This window comes from Petaurus breviceps, unplaced genomic scaffold (assembly GCF_028583685.1).
Source record: "Petaurus breviceps papuanus isolate PSGF00001 unplaced genomic scaffold, PetGlider_PUasm1.0 90842, whole genome shotgun sequence".
Lineage (NCBI taxonomy): Eukaryota > Metazoa > Chordata > Mammalia > Diprotodontia > Petauridae > Petaurus > Petaurus breviceps.
The window spans coordinates 21,905,588-21,918,148 of record NW_027187358.1 but is presented as its reverse complement, the minus strand read 5'-3'; the positions used below and the strand labels follow the sequence as shown (position 1 = coordinate 21,918,148).

At 36.2% G+C, this 12,561-nt stretch overlaps 1 protein-coding gene across 4 annotated transcripts in view; it reads left to right on the top strand.

Moving 5' to 3' along the window:
• The window catches only part of EFEMP1 (EGF containing fibulin extracellular matrix protein 1), a 73,523-nt gene extending 66,626 nt beyond the window's left edge, over nucleotides 1–6,897 (top strand). For all 4 annotated transcript variants that reach the window (XM_069071758.1, XM_069071757.1, XM_069071760.1 and 1 more), the window contains one exon: nucleotides 5,434–6,897. In XM_069071758.1, coding sequence (XP_068927859.1) covers nucleotides 5,434–5,595 — 162 coding nt within the window. In that variant the 3' untranslated portion in view covers nucleotides 5,596–6,897. The remainder of the gene's footprint in view (nucleotides 1–5,433) is intronic.
• The last annotated feature ends 5,664 nt before the right edge of the window (nucleotides 6,898–12,561 follow it).

Sequence of the window (12,561 nt, the reverse complement as noted above, 5' to 3'; positions counted from 1 at the left end):
AAATGCAGACACAATTTCTCTAATTAGGTCAAGAAATGTTCTCCTTCCCAAATGAACCATGTCTGTTCATTTAAAGTCATTTTCTCTCCCTCCCCTCCATCTGCCACTGAGCCCTTTCTTAGTGTGTCTCTCAAATCTGCTTTTTCTTTACAACTGTCACCACTCGAGTTCAAGCACTTAACACATCACGACTGGATTATTGCAGTAGCCTCTTATTACACTTGGTCTTACTGTTTTCAGTCTCCCCCTGTGCCAGCCTACATAATCTCAGTGAGTTTATTTTTGGTCTTAAATCTGGCACCTTTTAAGATAGGATCAACACCCTGCACAGAGCAGTTATAAGTTGGTAGGGGCCATTTCATTCTAAAATAACCTTATTCATGAAGTTAAAACTTTCTCAAAAATCCCTTTAGGAATAGTTTATTCTTAATCAGCTTTAAAAGTCAAGGTTTTATTTTAAGCAAAGGAAAAATAAACTGGGAAAACTATGTTCATGGTAAGGTTTGCATATTTTTAAATGTTTACATGTTTACACAGTTCTGTGATGTGTGTGTTTCTTTGCCAATGAACTAGATATGATGAATTTCTTATAGCTGACTTCTAAAAGGAAAAAAATGACTATCTATAATTTGACCTTATAACTCTTTACTACTCCCTTTTTTTACCTACAAGGAAGCATAGATTTATTCAATATTTAATGTCTAAAGCCTAAAGTGCCAGACATAAAATTTATCAGGGTGATTTTTTTCTTCCTCAGATAATGCTAAGTCAGTAATATTGGACCATGATAATGCACAGCAGTTAGATAGAAACATCTCAAAATCTTCCTTTTGAAAAATTAACTTTAGTTTAAAGTAAGCATAATTTAAGATCTGAAGAAAAAAATCCCGGGATGACTAACAAGCAGCTAAGAATGGGGCACAGTTCAATCTATCCTTTTCTATGAGCATAAATATGTACTCATTGAAAACAGAGTGTAATTCATCTTCGGATATTCCTTAAAAGTTAACTAAATCCCTTATTATTTGTTATCAATATGGTGCAATCAAGTATAAATACCACAGCTTGCTTATTTACAAACCAAATGCTTTCCCAAATGAAAATAATGAATCTTCCCCACCATGAATGAGATAAGGCACTGACAACTTTGGGGTTCTTAATTTTAGCCATTTTTTCTTATCTGATTTAAATTTTTAAATGACTATGGGAAGAGTATGAAATCCCATAATAACAAGGATAAAAGCAGTTCTTTCATGTCCCATAACTCAAAAGAGTATCTGAAGCAATTGCTGCAAAGTTTCTCCCAATGAATTTTCACGTGTGCAAAAGTCTAACCCATAAGTATCAGAGATTCAAGAACTTACTGTTTAGTAACTAATGTGTGCCTCCCTCCCCCTATGCTGGATGTATTGCAGGATGAAGAAGAAATAGTAAATGCATTCCTGCCCTCAGAGAGTTTATAATTAAAAAAAATTAACAAATTTAAAACAAGCATAGAACAGTTCTGTACCAAACCAAATGGTGCTGATGATACTATTATTAAAAAAATTAAAAAGAATTTTTTTTTATTTAAAAAAAATGAAAGAAGAGTGTGAACTGCTGCAGTTAGTCAGAAAAAGCTTCCTGGAGGAGGTGAGAAATACACTGAGCTTCAATGTGCCCTCTTGAGTACAATGACTACAGTTTGAGTAACTGCTGTCAGATAGTGACCACAGAAGCAATCAGCTAGCCTTTCCACAACATCACATGATGTCAATTTTCATTTTTCTATCGGATAAATTCTGATTAGAATTATCATAAATATTAATGACCAAGTATTAAAATTTTTCTTGTGGGCAGGAACAATGTTTTTGTGTCCCTAACAATTTCTGACACAGTGCTTTGTACATAGTAGGTGCTCAATAAATACTTGCCGAAGGAACATTGTACAAAAAAAGCTATGATGGGTTGGTTAGGTGGCGCAGTGAATAGAGCACTGGACCTAGAGTCAGGAGGACCTGAGTTCAAATCTGGCCTCAGACACTTAACACTTACTAGCCATGTGACCTTGGGCAAGCCACTTAACCCCAACTGCCCCTCCAAAAAAGAAAAAGAAAAGCTATGACTATTGCTCCATTTCTTCCAAGCTTAAAATACAGGTTTATGTAAAAAGTCATTGGGGGTCTTTTCCATCAACCTTCATCTTCTTGCTCTATCAACTGGTGTTTAACATGCATTCATACTCTTACTTCTCTAGTCTTATTTGCCCTTTGGATTTCCTTGTAGTAAACAGAAATAGAGGGGTAAAATGCTACAGGGTGATTCCCAGGATCTCCATGACTCCCATCTAGTGCAAGGGTTCTTAATCTGAGACCCCTGAAATTGTTTGTTTTTAATATTTTCATAACTGTGTTTCAATATAATACATTTCCTATGTAACCCTTAGTTTATGTATTTAAAAACTTTATTTTGAAACAGATTGTCCATTGGCTTCACCAGAATGCCAATGACACAAAAAAGGTTAAGAAATTCTTAGTCAGGGGCGGCCAGGTAACACAGCGAATAGGAGCACCAGCCCCAGTGTCGGGATGACCTGGGGATTGAATCCGGGCTCAGATACTTAGCACCACACCCAGAAATAACTGTCCGGGTATCCTTGAGCAAGTTACTTAACCCCGATTGCTTTAAAAAAAAAAATTCTTAGTCTAATACAACTTTTTTTACTTTACAAATGAGGAAACTAAGGCTTAAGGAGTTAATGTTCATTGACTTTCCCAAAATCACACAGGTAGTAAATAAGCAGAAGAGAAAAGATTTTTAGATGTGGGTCCTCTGACTTCAAAGCCATTACTCCTTACACTGTACCATGAGACCTCTTATTTTCAGTCCAAATGAATAATTTTCACTCATGTGATCATTTAACTAATGTCACTCAACAAGCATTTATTGCCAACTTGCTTGAACATTCTACCTCCTTCCAAATATCCACCTTGCATTTACACAACATCAGTTTCTTTAATAAGCTTTGTGGTCTTCCTACTGTTTTACACTGTCTCTGTCAGAAACATCTGAAAATGGTTTGTTTCTGACTTTTTAAAGAAGCCAGGCCCTCTTCCTTAAACATTGTAAAATCTCATTCAACCGAAAAGCAGCAGTGTTTAAACAGAGATATATTGTGGTTTCTCCATAAATGTCTTTTGGACTACAGAAAGATTTATAAGTTGTTCAACTCTACAAATTCATTATATTGTGTAGAATAAAGGGATATGGTACTCTCCTTTCAATATAAAAGTGATTTTTTAAAAATATTTTTAAATATACTTATTAGTATAAGCATACTAGCAAATGACTAAAGATTAAACATTTTAATTTATTGAATATATTTTTATAGTTATAGATATAATATGAATTCCCACACTCGGGAAACATTAAAGCCTGAGAATTTGCCAACCTTAGTACCTACTAATGGACTTTCTGACCCCATTAAAGACTTACATGCTGAAACAACCATTTGTATATTACATATGTATAAGTCTGTTATTTATCATCTTTAAGACATATGAGATCATAAATAACATTTAGTCACAGGAAATTTTTAAGGGGTACAGCATGGTACTGAACACTATCTGAAGAGTATGTTAAATACTTTTAAATGACTTATAACCACAAATCACTGATATTTCCCAAGACAATAGTTCTCAGACTTTTTCACCATCCTTCTCACACAGTCCATGCCTCTCCTCCACCAAAAGGGAATCACTGCATTCCTATCCCATTGAGACTTCATGAGCACATTTGGGGTTTTCTTGGCAAAGATGTTGAAGTGATTTGCCATTTCCTTCTCCAGTTCATTTTACAGATGCAGAAACTGAGGCAAACAAGTTTAACTGGTTTGCCCAGGGTCACACAACTAGTCTGTGACTCACAAAATGCAAGGTCTTTGTTGAAAATGAAGGATCAAGAACAACAACCCACTGAGACAATGATAATACCATCTTGATTTTTCCATTTATTTTTCAAATGATCCACTTCATGAGATCATTATCAGATGACTGAGTGGTCTTTAGCTAAAATTGGGTTTAATTAAAAGGAAGACTATAGGCACAGATGGAAGCCTAGAAGACGAGGTATTGTCAGGAAGACAGAAATTAGGTACCTATGAGAAGGTAATAATGGTTGGAGGTGAACAGGGAACAAGGTGAACTTAACAGAGTCAGGCTGCATTGGAAAAGGGTGGGGTAGTGAGAAAATGATGCCTTCCCTGCAGATTTTCCCACAGCTCTCAAAAGAGCTATAGTTCATGCCCAAAGGTCTATAAAGAATTTCATGCCCTTTCACCCAACAATACCACTTCTAGGGCTGTATCCCAAAGAGATCATAGAAGTGGGAGGAAGACCCATATGTATGAAAATATTTATAGCAGCTCTTTTTGTGGTGGCAAAGAATTGGAAATTAAGGGGGTGCCCATCAATTGGGGAATGGCTGAACAAGTTGTGGTATATAAATGTAGTGGAATACTATTGTGCTATAAGAAGTGAGGAGCAGATGGACTTCATATTTATCTGGAGAGCTTATACGAACTGATGCTGAGTGAGAAGAGTAGAACCAGGAGAAATTTGTACACAATTACAGACACAACATATGTGTGATGACCAACTTTGACAGACAAGACTCTACTCAGAAATGCAGGGATATAAGTAAACTCCAAAAGACTCATGATGGAGAGAGATAGACATCTAGAACTAGAAAGAAGAGAGTTTGAATGCAGATTGAAGCAAACTACCTGCTGTCTTTCTTTTTCTTGTTTGGTTTTGTTTCCTCTTTTCTACTGTTCATTCCATCCAATACAATCCTTCTTTATAACCAGACTAATGTCTAATGTGAAACTATTTGCAGATCCTATGCTTGATTGTATGCTGCCATGGTGGGGGGAGGGGAGGAGAAGGGGAAAGGAGGAGGAGAAAATTTGAAACTCAAGAAATTATGGAATTGAATCCTGCAAACTAAAAGCAAACAAATTAATAAAGACCAAAAAAAATTTAAAAAAAAGAAATAGAACAGAGTTTGAATACAGATTGAAGCAAATTACCTACTCTTTTTCTTTTTCTTGTTTGGTTTTGTTTCCCCTTTGCCATTTTTCATTACATCCAATACAATCCTTCTTTATAACCTGACCAATGTCTAATGTGAAAGTATTTGCAGATCCTATACTGGATTGCATGCCACCATGGGGTGGGCGGTGGGGGGAAGGGGAGCAGTGAGGAGAGGAGGGGGAAGAAAATTTGAAACTCAAGGGATTGTGGAACTGAATCTTGTAAACTAAAAGTAAACAAACAAATTAATAAATACAAAAAAAAAAAAAGAAGAAAAAAAAAGAACTATAGTTCCTAAGAAGAAAAGCAACAGCCTGAGAGAAACTTGTCTTCTTACTCTCCTTTCTTTTTCTAATTTCAGCAAACAAGTGCCATAAGTGCAATGCTCGTGCTAGTGAAGTCACTATCTGGACCAAGAGAATATATTGTAGATCTCGAGATGTTGACAGTCAACAGCATAGGAACCTTCCGGACCAGCTCATTGTTAAGACTAACAATAATAGTAGGGCCATACTCATTTTAGTCATTCATCAGAAACTACCATAGGCACTTAAATCAGCCAAAGAATATTGTTATCTTAAAGCACTTAATATTTTATTTATAGACATATCTAGTAAGCCTGCATCTGTAATCTGTACACTCACCTATAATTCGAAAAAATTAGCACCGTGTTTATAAATGGGCATTGTCACATATTGTCAAGATTCAAAGTTTGCCTTTATTACTGTATCTGAATTAGATATTAATCCACTAAACAGGTCTAGTTGAAGAGATCTATGCATATACTATCCTGGGAAATTTCAGGGTTGGTTTTTTTTTTTCTATCGCAATAGGACAAAGCAAAACATAATACATGATACTTAGAATGGCTTAAAAAACAATTTTAACACAACTCTACTGACAATCACATAAAGGAAACAAAAATTTAATATTAAATAACATGCAAGTGAAAATCTATCTAATACTTTAAATGTATTTCTTTTTTTAACTGCCTTGTAAGAAAGAGAAAAGGTCTATAAAAATATATTTCTTTTAAAAATGAAGACCTATCTTATATTTGTGTTGTTTTTTACATCTGGTTTAGAGGTGGTTATTTATTACATGGCAGAGGAAAGATTGTATGGAAACTTTGATTACAATATGATGATGTTCATTTCCAAGGGCTATCCTAATTTTCTTTTTTAAAAAATGGACTGTGATTATTCATTCTTTCATTCACTACATTCAATAAACATTTATTAAGCACCTACTATGTGCCAGGCACTGTAAATTTTGTCCAATGGTGCATGAAACTTTTAATAGAAAATTATAGTGTTGAAAAGTATTTTCAGTGTTCTTTGTCTTTATGAGAAAATCATGACTGTTTCTAGACCTCTATTACACCTGTTGTCACTGATCTGAATAGAGTCCCAAGGAAAATGAGAGCTTCTTATGACATCAAAGTGCCATGTAACATGAAACAAAATGAAGATAAAACACGATTTTTCAGAATTCTTTTGCTTAAGGGGTTTGCCTTCCAGGATAGAATTAAAATCCCGAAAGTTTGCTGCCTTATAAACATAGCTTTTAATTAGTACGTTACATATGACAAAATGAAAAAAAAAAAAGCAGGGATAGTCTGATGTATAAGACTTGAGATTTTATTCTTTGTGTCCAGATTAGGGAGGGGCTGGGAACTGACATTCAAATGAACAATATCAAATTGCCTTTCCATTTATATCTGTGAAAAACCTTTAGTGTCCTCTTCTTTGTCTCAAATGTAACAGTTTTTACTTTGATGTACAAATATATTTTTTATAAAAATAAATGTAATTCTTATAGTGGATCATCTAGTCTCTGGTCTATGTGAGATTCTGACAGCCTGTATAATTTTGGTTTCTGGAAAAAATCAGAAAAATTGTTCCAAATCTGAGGTGGGCTAGCACATTCTGGTAGTTAAGATTGGTTAGTAAGATTTACTCAAGGAAGAGTAACCTGTCTGAGGAATAAGGGCATGATTCAAGTCTTGATATACAGAAAAAAAAAACTAATATTGTACCAGTCAGTGCAAAGTTTATAATTTTATCTGCGAACCGAATCCAAAGGTGTAGGCAAGAAGTAGAAGCCGTTTATAGTAAAAGTCAAAACCTAGGTTAGTTACTGCAGGGTTGAACAAGGCAATTCTCTGATTAAGCAACAGGTATTGGCAAAAGATTGGTTTATCTCATAAAACTTCTTTACCCAAAACACTGTTCTTTTATTATGGTGATATCACAGCCATGACTGCTGCTTGTTGTGCTATATCAGCATCATTGTGAACCCAGACACTACCTCTCCCTCTAAAAAGTATGGCAAGTAAAAGATGAAATGACTAAGAAAACAAAGATTTGATCTTCCAAACATATCAATTTATTAAGCAGTGCCTCAGCTTAAGGCTAGACTGCAGAGGGAGAGACACATTTTTATATTTATTATTATATTAATATATATTATATTATATATAATTATATTAATATATATTATGTATATATTAAAAATAACTATTCAAATAAGGCCAATTAATTAAAAGGAAACAATATATTAGGTAATCTGATTTCTAATTGGATGAAAGATTAGGAACTTTCCAAGTTGGGAGGAGAAGAACAAATAGGTGTAATTTCATGAATTCAGAAAAAGAGGTGTCCCGCTTCCCCCCCAACTATCTGTGAACAAAGGAACATGGAAACAATAACTAACTGTTCAGTACAGAACCAATTTTCAGATAAGACACGTGAGTTGCTTGAGATAGACAATTGTGAGAAAGCTCCTTGCATCACTCTTTGGAGATTGCAGAGTTTCTGGTCAGCATAACCTTGGTCCTTGATTAAGTGTGTCTAAACAGCAGGAAGAGGTGGTCCAGTCATACAAAGCTAAATTCAAACAAATCAATAAAGTTTTCTCCTAATTCCCACAAATGAATAAATGTTTCTCACAAGACCAAATTTGGATTAGACCCATAACTGAATAGAAAGGGAACTGAATTAGCTCCATAACTGAGTCACAAGATGGAGTCAAAAGCAGGACTCAAGTGTGTGACTTGATAGGATAGAGTTGGAAGACCTTTTCCAACCCAAAGATATATACATTTTCCTCTCTTCTTCTTCTCAGGGCCATAACCCTTCATAGGACATAGAATATTACAGATGGAAAGGACTTTGGAGTTCATCTAATTCAGTGTCAAACTCAATAGAAATAGGAACAACTAAACCATATATAAAGATCCCTATGAGACACATATTGACAGTTTTAAAATGTAATATTAACTATGTTTATTGTATATTATTTGTTAAATATTTCCCAATTACATTTTCATCTAGTTCAAGTCAAATTCAATGGTATTGTGAGCCACATGCAGCCCACAGCCTGTGTACTTGACACCTCTTACCTACAGTGAACTCATTTTACACATGGAGAAACTGAGGGGCAGAGAAAGGAAGTTTTCATCTCTCCCTCCCTTAGGCTCATGTCTCCTCTATAATTCCCATGAACCCTAAATTGTCCCATTTCCCCTTCTCCCCAGGCCCTTCCTCAATGGTTCCTCTAGTCCTTCTATGGCTATAATATCCATGGTCCCTTCACCTCTATTCCTTATTCCCCCCGTGTTATTCCTTGTCTCACTTCACCTCACAAGTCCTTTCCAGTTCACCAGATACTTGAGGGAGCCTATTGTGAGTCAAGGTTCTCTTTGACTAAATATTGCTTCCAAGATTATTAGGGTTGGTTAGGATTTAGGAACCAAGGTGAATGCACTATAATAAGGACTGAATGAATACAGGATTTGTCTGTATTCTGTATAAAATAGTCCTAATTAATAAGGCCAAATGGCTCACCACCAGTATTACATGATTATGTTATGACCTTGCCTATGAGTGTCCAAGGTCTATTGATATGTAAGTTTCCAAAGATAAGCAGATCTAATCTATTCCTAAGGCCTCCTCCCAGGGATGCTATGGTGGTTAAACCCCGGTTTTATACCACTTTTTTTCTATGCTGGTAGAATATACTGCAAATTGGCTTGGACAGCCCCTGACTTACTCAGGTAGTTGTCAGCCATGGGACTATGATGCACAGTGATGGGTGGAGAAAAAAAATTGTTGAAGGAAAAAAAGTAAACTGGAGTGAGGTGGGAGTAAGTATTTCAGCTTATTACATGAAAGGAAGTAGGGTGATTCAATTGATTGGTCTAAAGGCACATTAAACCCTCATGGTTCATGTGGATAATGATGGATGCTGTTCTCTCAATATGGTGCCTTCATGCCTTAGTTTGAATAACTATTTCTTTTATGCTATGCAGTTCTTTTCACTGTAGTCAACCTGAGGAACAAACATCAATGGGACCAAGCCACGGAAGAATACAGTGTGGCATGAGAAGATGATTCCTACTGTGGTATTGGATACATTGGCCATAAAAGAATTACACACACACACACACACACACACACACACACACACACACAAAGTCAATGTGGCTAAATTTCATAAGGGCAAAAGATACAATGTATGTTGAAATAATTTAAATAGAATTCCAATTCATTTGGTCATAAGCTCAGTGTGATTCACAGTCTACCTGATGTTTGATAATGTTGGAAAGTATAGAAGGAGCACTAGTCTTTTTTGTACCACCCTCTCCATGACCTTGGCCAAGATTGTCTCTGGATCTTGATTTGTCCTACTATAAATGGAGATAATGGTACTCTTATAGTCCATTTTGGGGGGTGGGGGAGTTATGATGTGAGTTATGAGAATATATATGAAAATACATATTTTTGTATTAGCACCTCATCTCACATTATCATCTTGTGTGTTTGTGTATATATATGTATGTAGCATACACACACATACGCACTGTCCACAGGTACTAGAAAAGACCTTAAAGTATGTGATGTGACCTTTGAAGTCTGCCACTATACAGATCCTTTGACTGAGAAGCCAGAAAAAGGGTAATCTATTGCAAAATCCCAACATAACTGTTACTTCTTTTACAATGTATTAAATGAAAACCATAGAAAAAGAAAAAAAACAATGTTACCAGCTTCTCTTCTACACTGCCTCTAGGGGGTAAATGTTTCAGCAGACTGAAAATGTGGAACTAGAAAGAAAATTCATTCAATACCCCAAGACCACCTGAACATAGGATGATGAGATTATTTTCTTTGGAAATTTCACAAATCAAGTTTATTGTTGAATCTTGTTTCCATGACTCCAAGGAACTGCTTATGTTTTGAATAGCCATGCATGTCTCTAACTTTATAACTATCCTGTTAAAATATAGAACAGCTGCTGGACTGGTCATATGTTTAACATATGGAGCCCACCAGGGACAAAGCCCACTGTTAACATGTAGAATTATTTTTAACACTCTCATGTTTCTATACCAAATCATCATCTCAAAACCATGGCAAGGTTCCACGCTTCCCAGCTGGGAGAACACCTGTAGAACACAAACCTAAGCTATGATACATCTGGTACCAAAAATCAAAATTGTTTCATCCAGCCAGTAGACTGAGATATCAGGTCCACTGAACAAAACTGGGGCAAAAAAGAAAGGAACTCCTTCTCCTGTTCAATCAATAAAGACGTCTAGGTAAGATGTTTGTTAGCAGAAGACAGACTCATTTTATAAGACAGGTGTGATTTAAGAGATGCAGCAACTCAATTTTAACCTTTCCTAAGAAAATATTCTTCCATATCAAAGCATTGTCATTTAACAAGGGGACACAACACATACTAACCCCAGGAAAGCAATTTAAAATTCTCTTAAATCACACTTCTCTGTCTTATAAAATATCCTGTTTCTGTTCAATTGAATCCTGGGTTCAATTTTAATTTCCCTGAGCCTTAGTTTGCTCTTCTCTATAAAACAGGGATAAAAATACTTTGACATTCTGCTTCATGGGTTTGTTGTGAGGAAACCACTTAGTAAACAGTAAAGGTCAACATATAGGGGAGCCATAACACTTCCTTTAAACTAAGTTGATTTCTCACCTCTGCAGCTAAAGACTGACAGCCAAACTTACCTAATCTTAACCTCATAAAATGTACCTGGGTTTCTTCTCATCTTAAATGTAGGGATATTATATAAGGGTAAAGAATGGAAGGTTAACTGTTAAATGGATGGCATGTACACTAAATGAGATGATTTCAGAAATGAGAAGTAACAGGAAAAAGATTCATGAAAGAGGGACCTGAGCAGGACCTTGAAGGTTTGTTTGTGGCTTGGTTGAGCCTTGAATTCCTTGGAGCAGAAATGGTGAAGGAGCTGACATGGACCAAACCCTGTGAACTTCAGTGTGGAACAGGACCTCCCCAGAGAGCTGGTCAAGGAACTGGGAGCTGTCTGCAATTGAACCAGGTGACAGTCTGGTGAATCCAGGTAGAATCTGGGACCATGGAAGGGGATCCAGGAAATCTGAGAACAGGCCCCAAGTCAAGATGAAGAAAAGACCTCTCCTTGGGTACTGAGTAATTACGGAATTATAATTTACTAGCGACCTAAGGGGTGGAGGGTTTTGTGAATGACAGTAAGACTTTACTGAATAAGTGACTGATTGTACTTTGAGTACTTTGACTATTGTTACTGATTAGTGACTGATTGAGTTAATCAAGACTTTGCCCCAAGAGTGGAAGACTTTGAGACTACTGATTAGTGACTAATTGAGTTAATCAAGACTTTGCCCCAAGAGTGGAAGACTTTGACTGTGTACTTTGTTACTACTGATAAGTGACTGATTGAATTAACTTAAGAGTGACTATTTTGTGACTGATTGAATTAACTTAAGAGTGACTATTTTACTTTGAGACTATGTTGTGAATATTATATTGTGATTTTCTGTGATAAGTTGAAATATGAATGCTATATTTTGAATTATGCTGTACCTTGATTTTCCATGGATGTTTTGCTTTTGTTACAGAATAGAGTGATCACTATAGTGAGTAATCAGAACCTTAAAAAAAATCTGTTCACAATAGCAGTTCTTCTGGAAAGCTTCTGTGCATGGCATTAGAATGTGGCATAGATGAAAGTTTCCAATCATCCCAGAATCTTTCTGTTTTGGGACGCAGGGGTCTGGACCTGTGATTTCAACAGAGTGTCAAGTGAGACTTAGGTCGGGACCTATTGTTGGCCAATCAATGAGAGTCAGAGTGATTTGGGTTTAAGGCATAGTCCTTAAATAAGAAATCTAGCCTGTAAACCCCAACATATCTTGTGTGGTTTCAGTGCTCAAAATTTATATTCCTTTGGGCAGAGCACCTGCAGATAAGGGTATGATTACTTATGTGGACAGAGGGAGAGAAAGGAAGGAGAGAAGGAGTGAAAAAGGGAAGGAAGGAAGGAAGGAAGGAAGGAAGGAAGGAAGGAAGGAAGGAAGGAAGGAAGGGAGGGAGGGAGGGAGGGAAGGAGGAGGAAGGAAGGAAGGAAGGAAAGAAGGAGGGAAGGAAGGAAGGAGGGAGGGAAGGAAGGAAGGAGGGA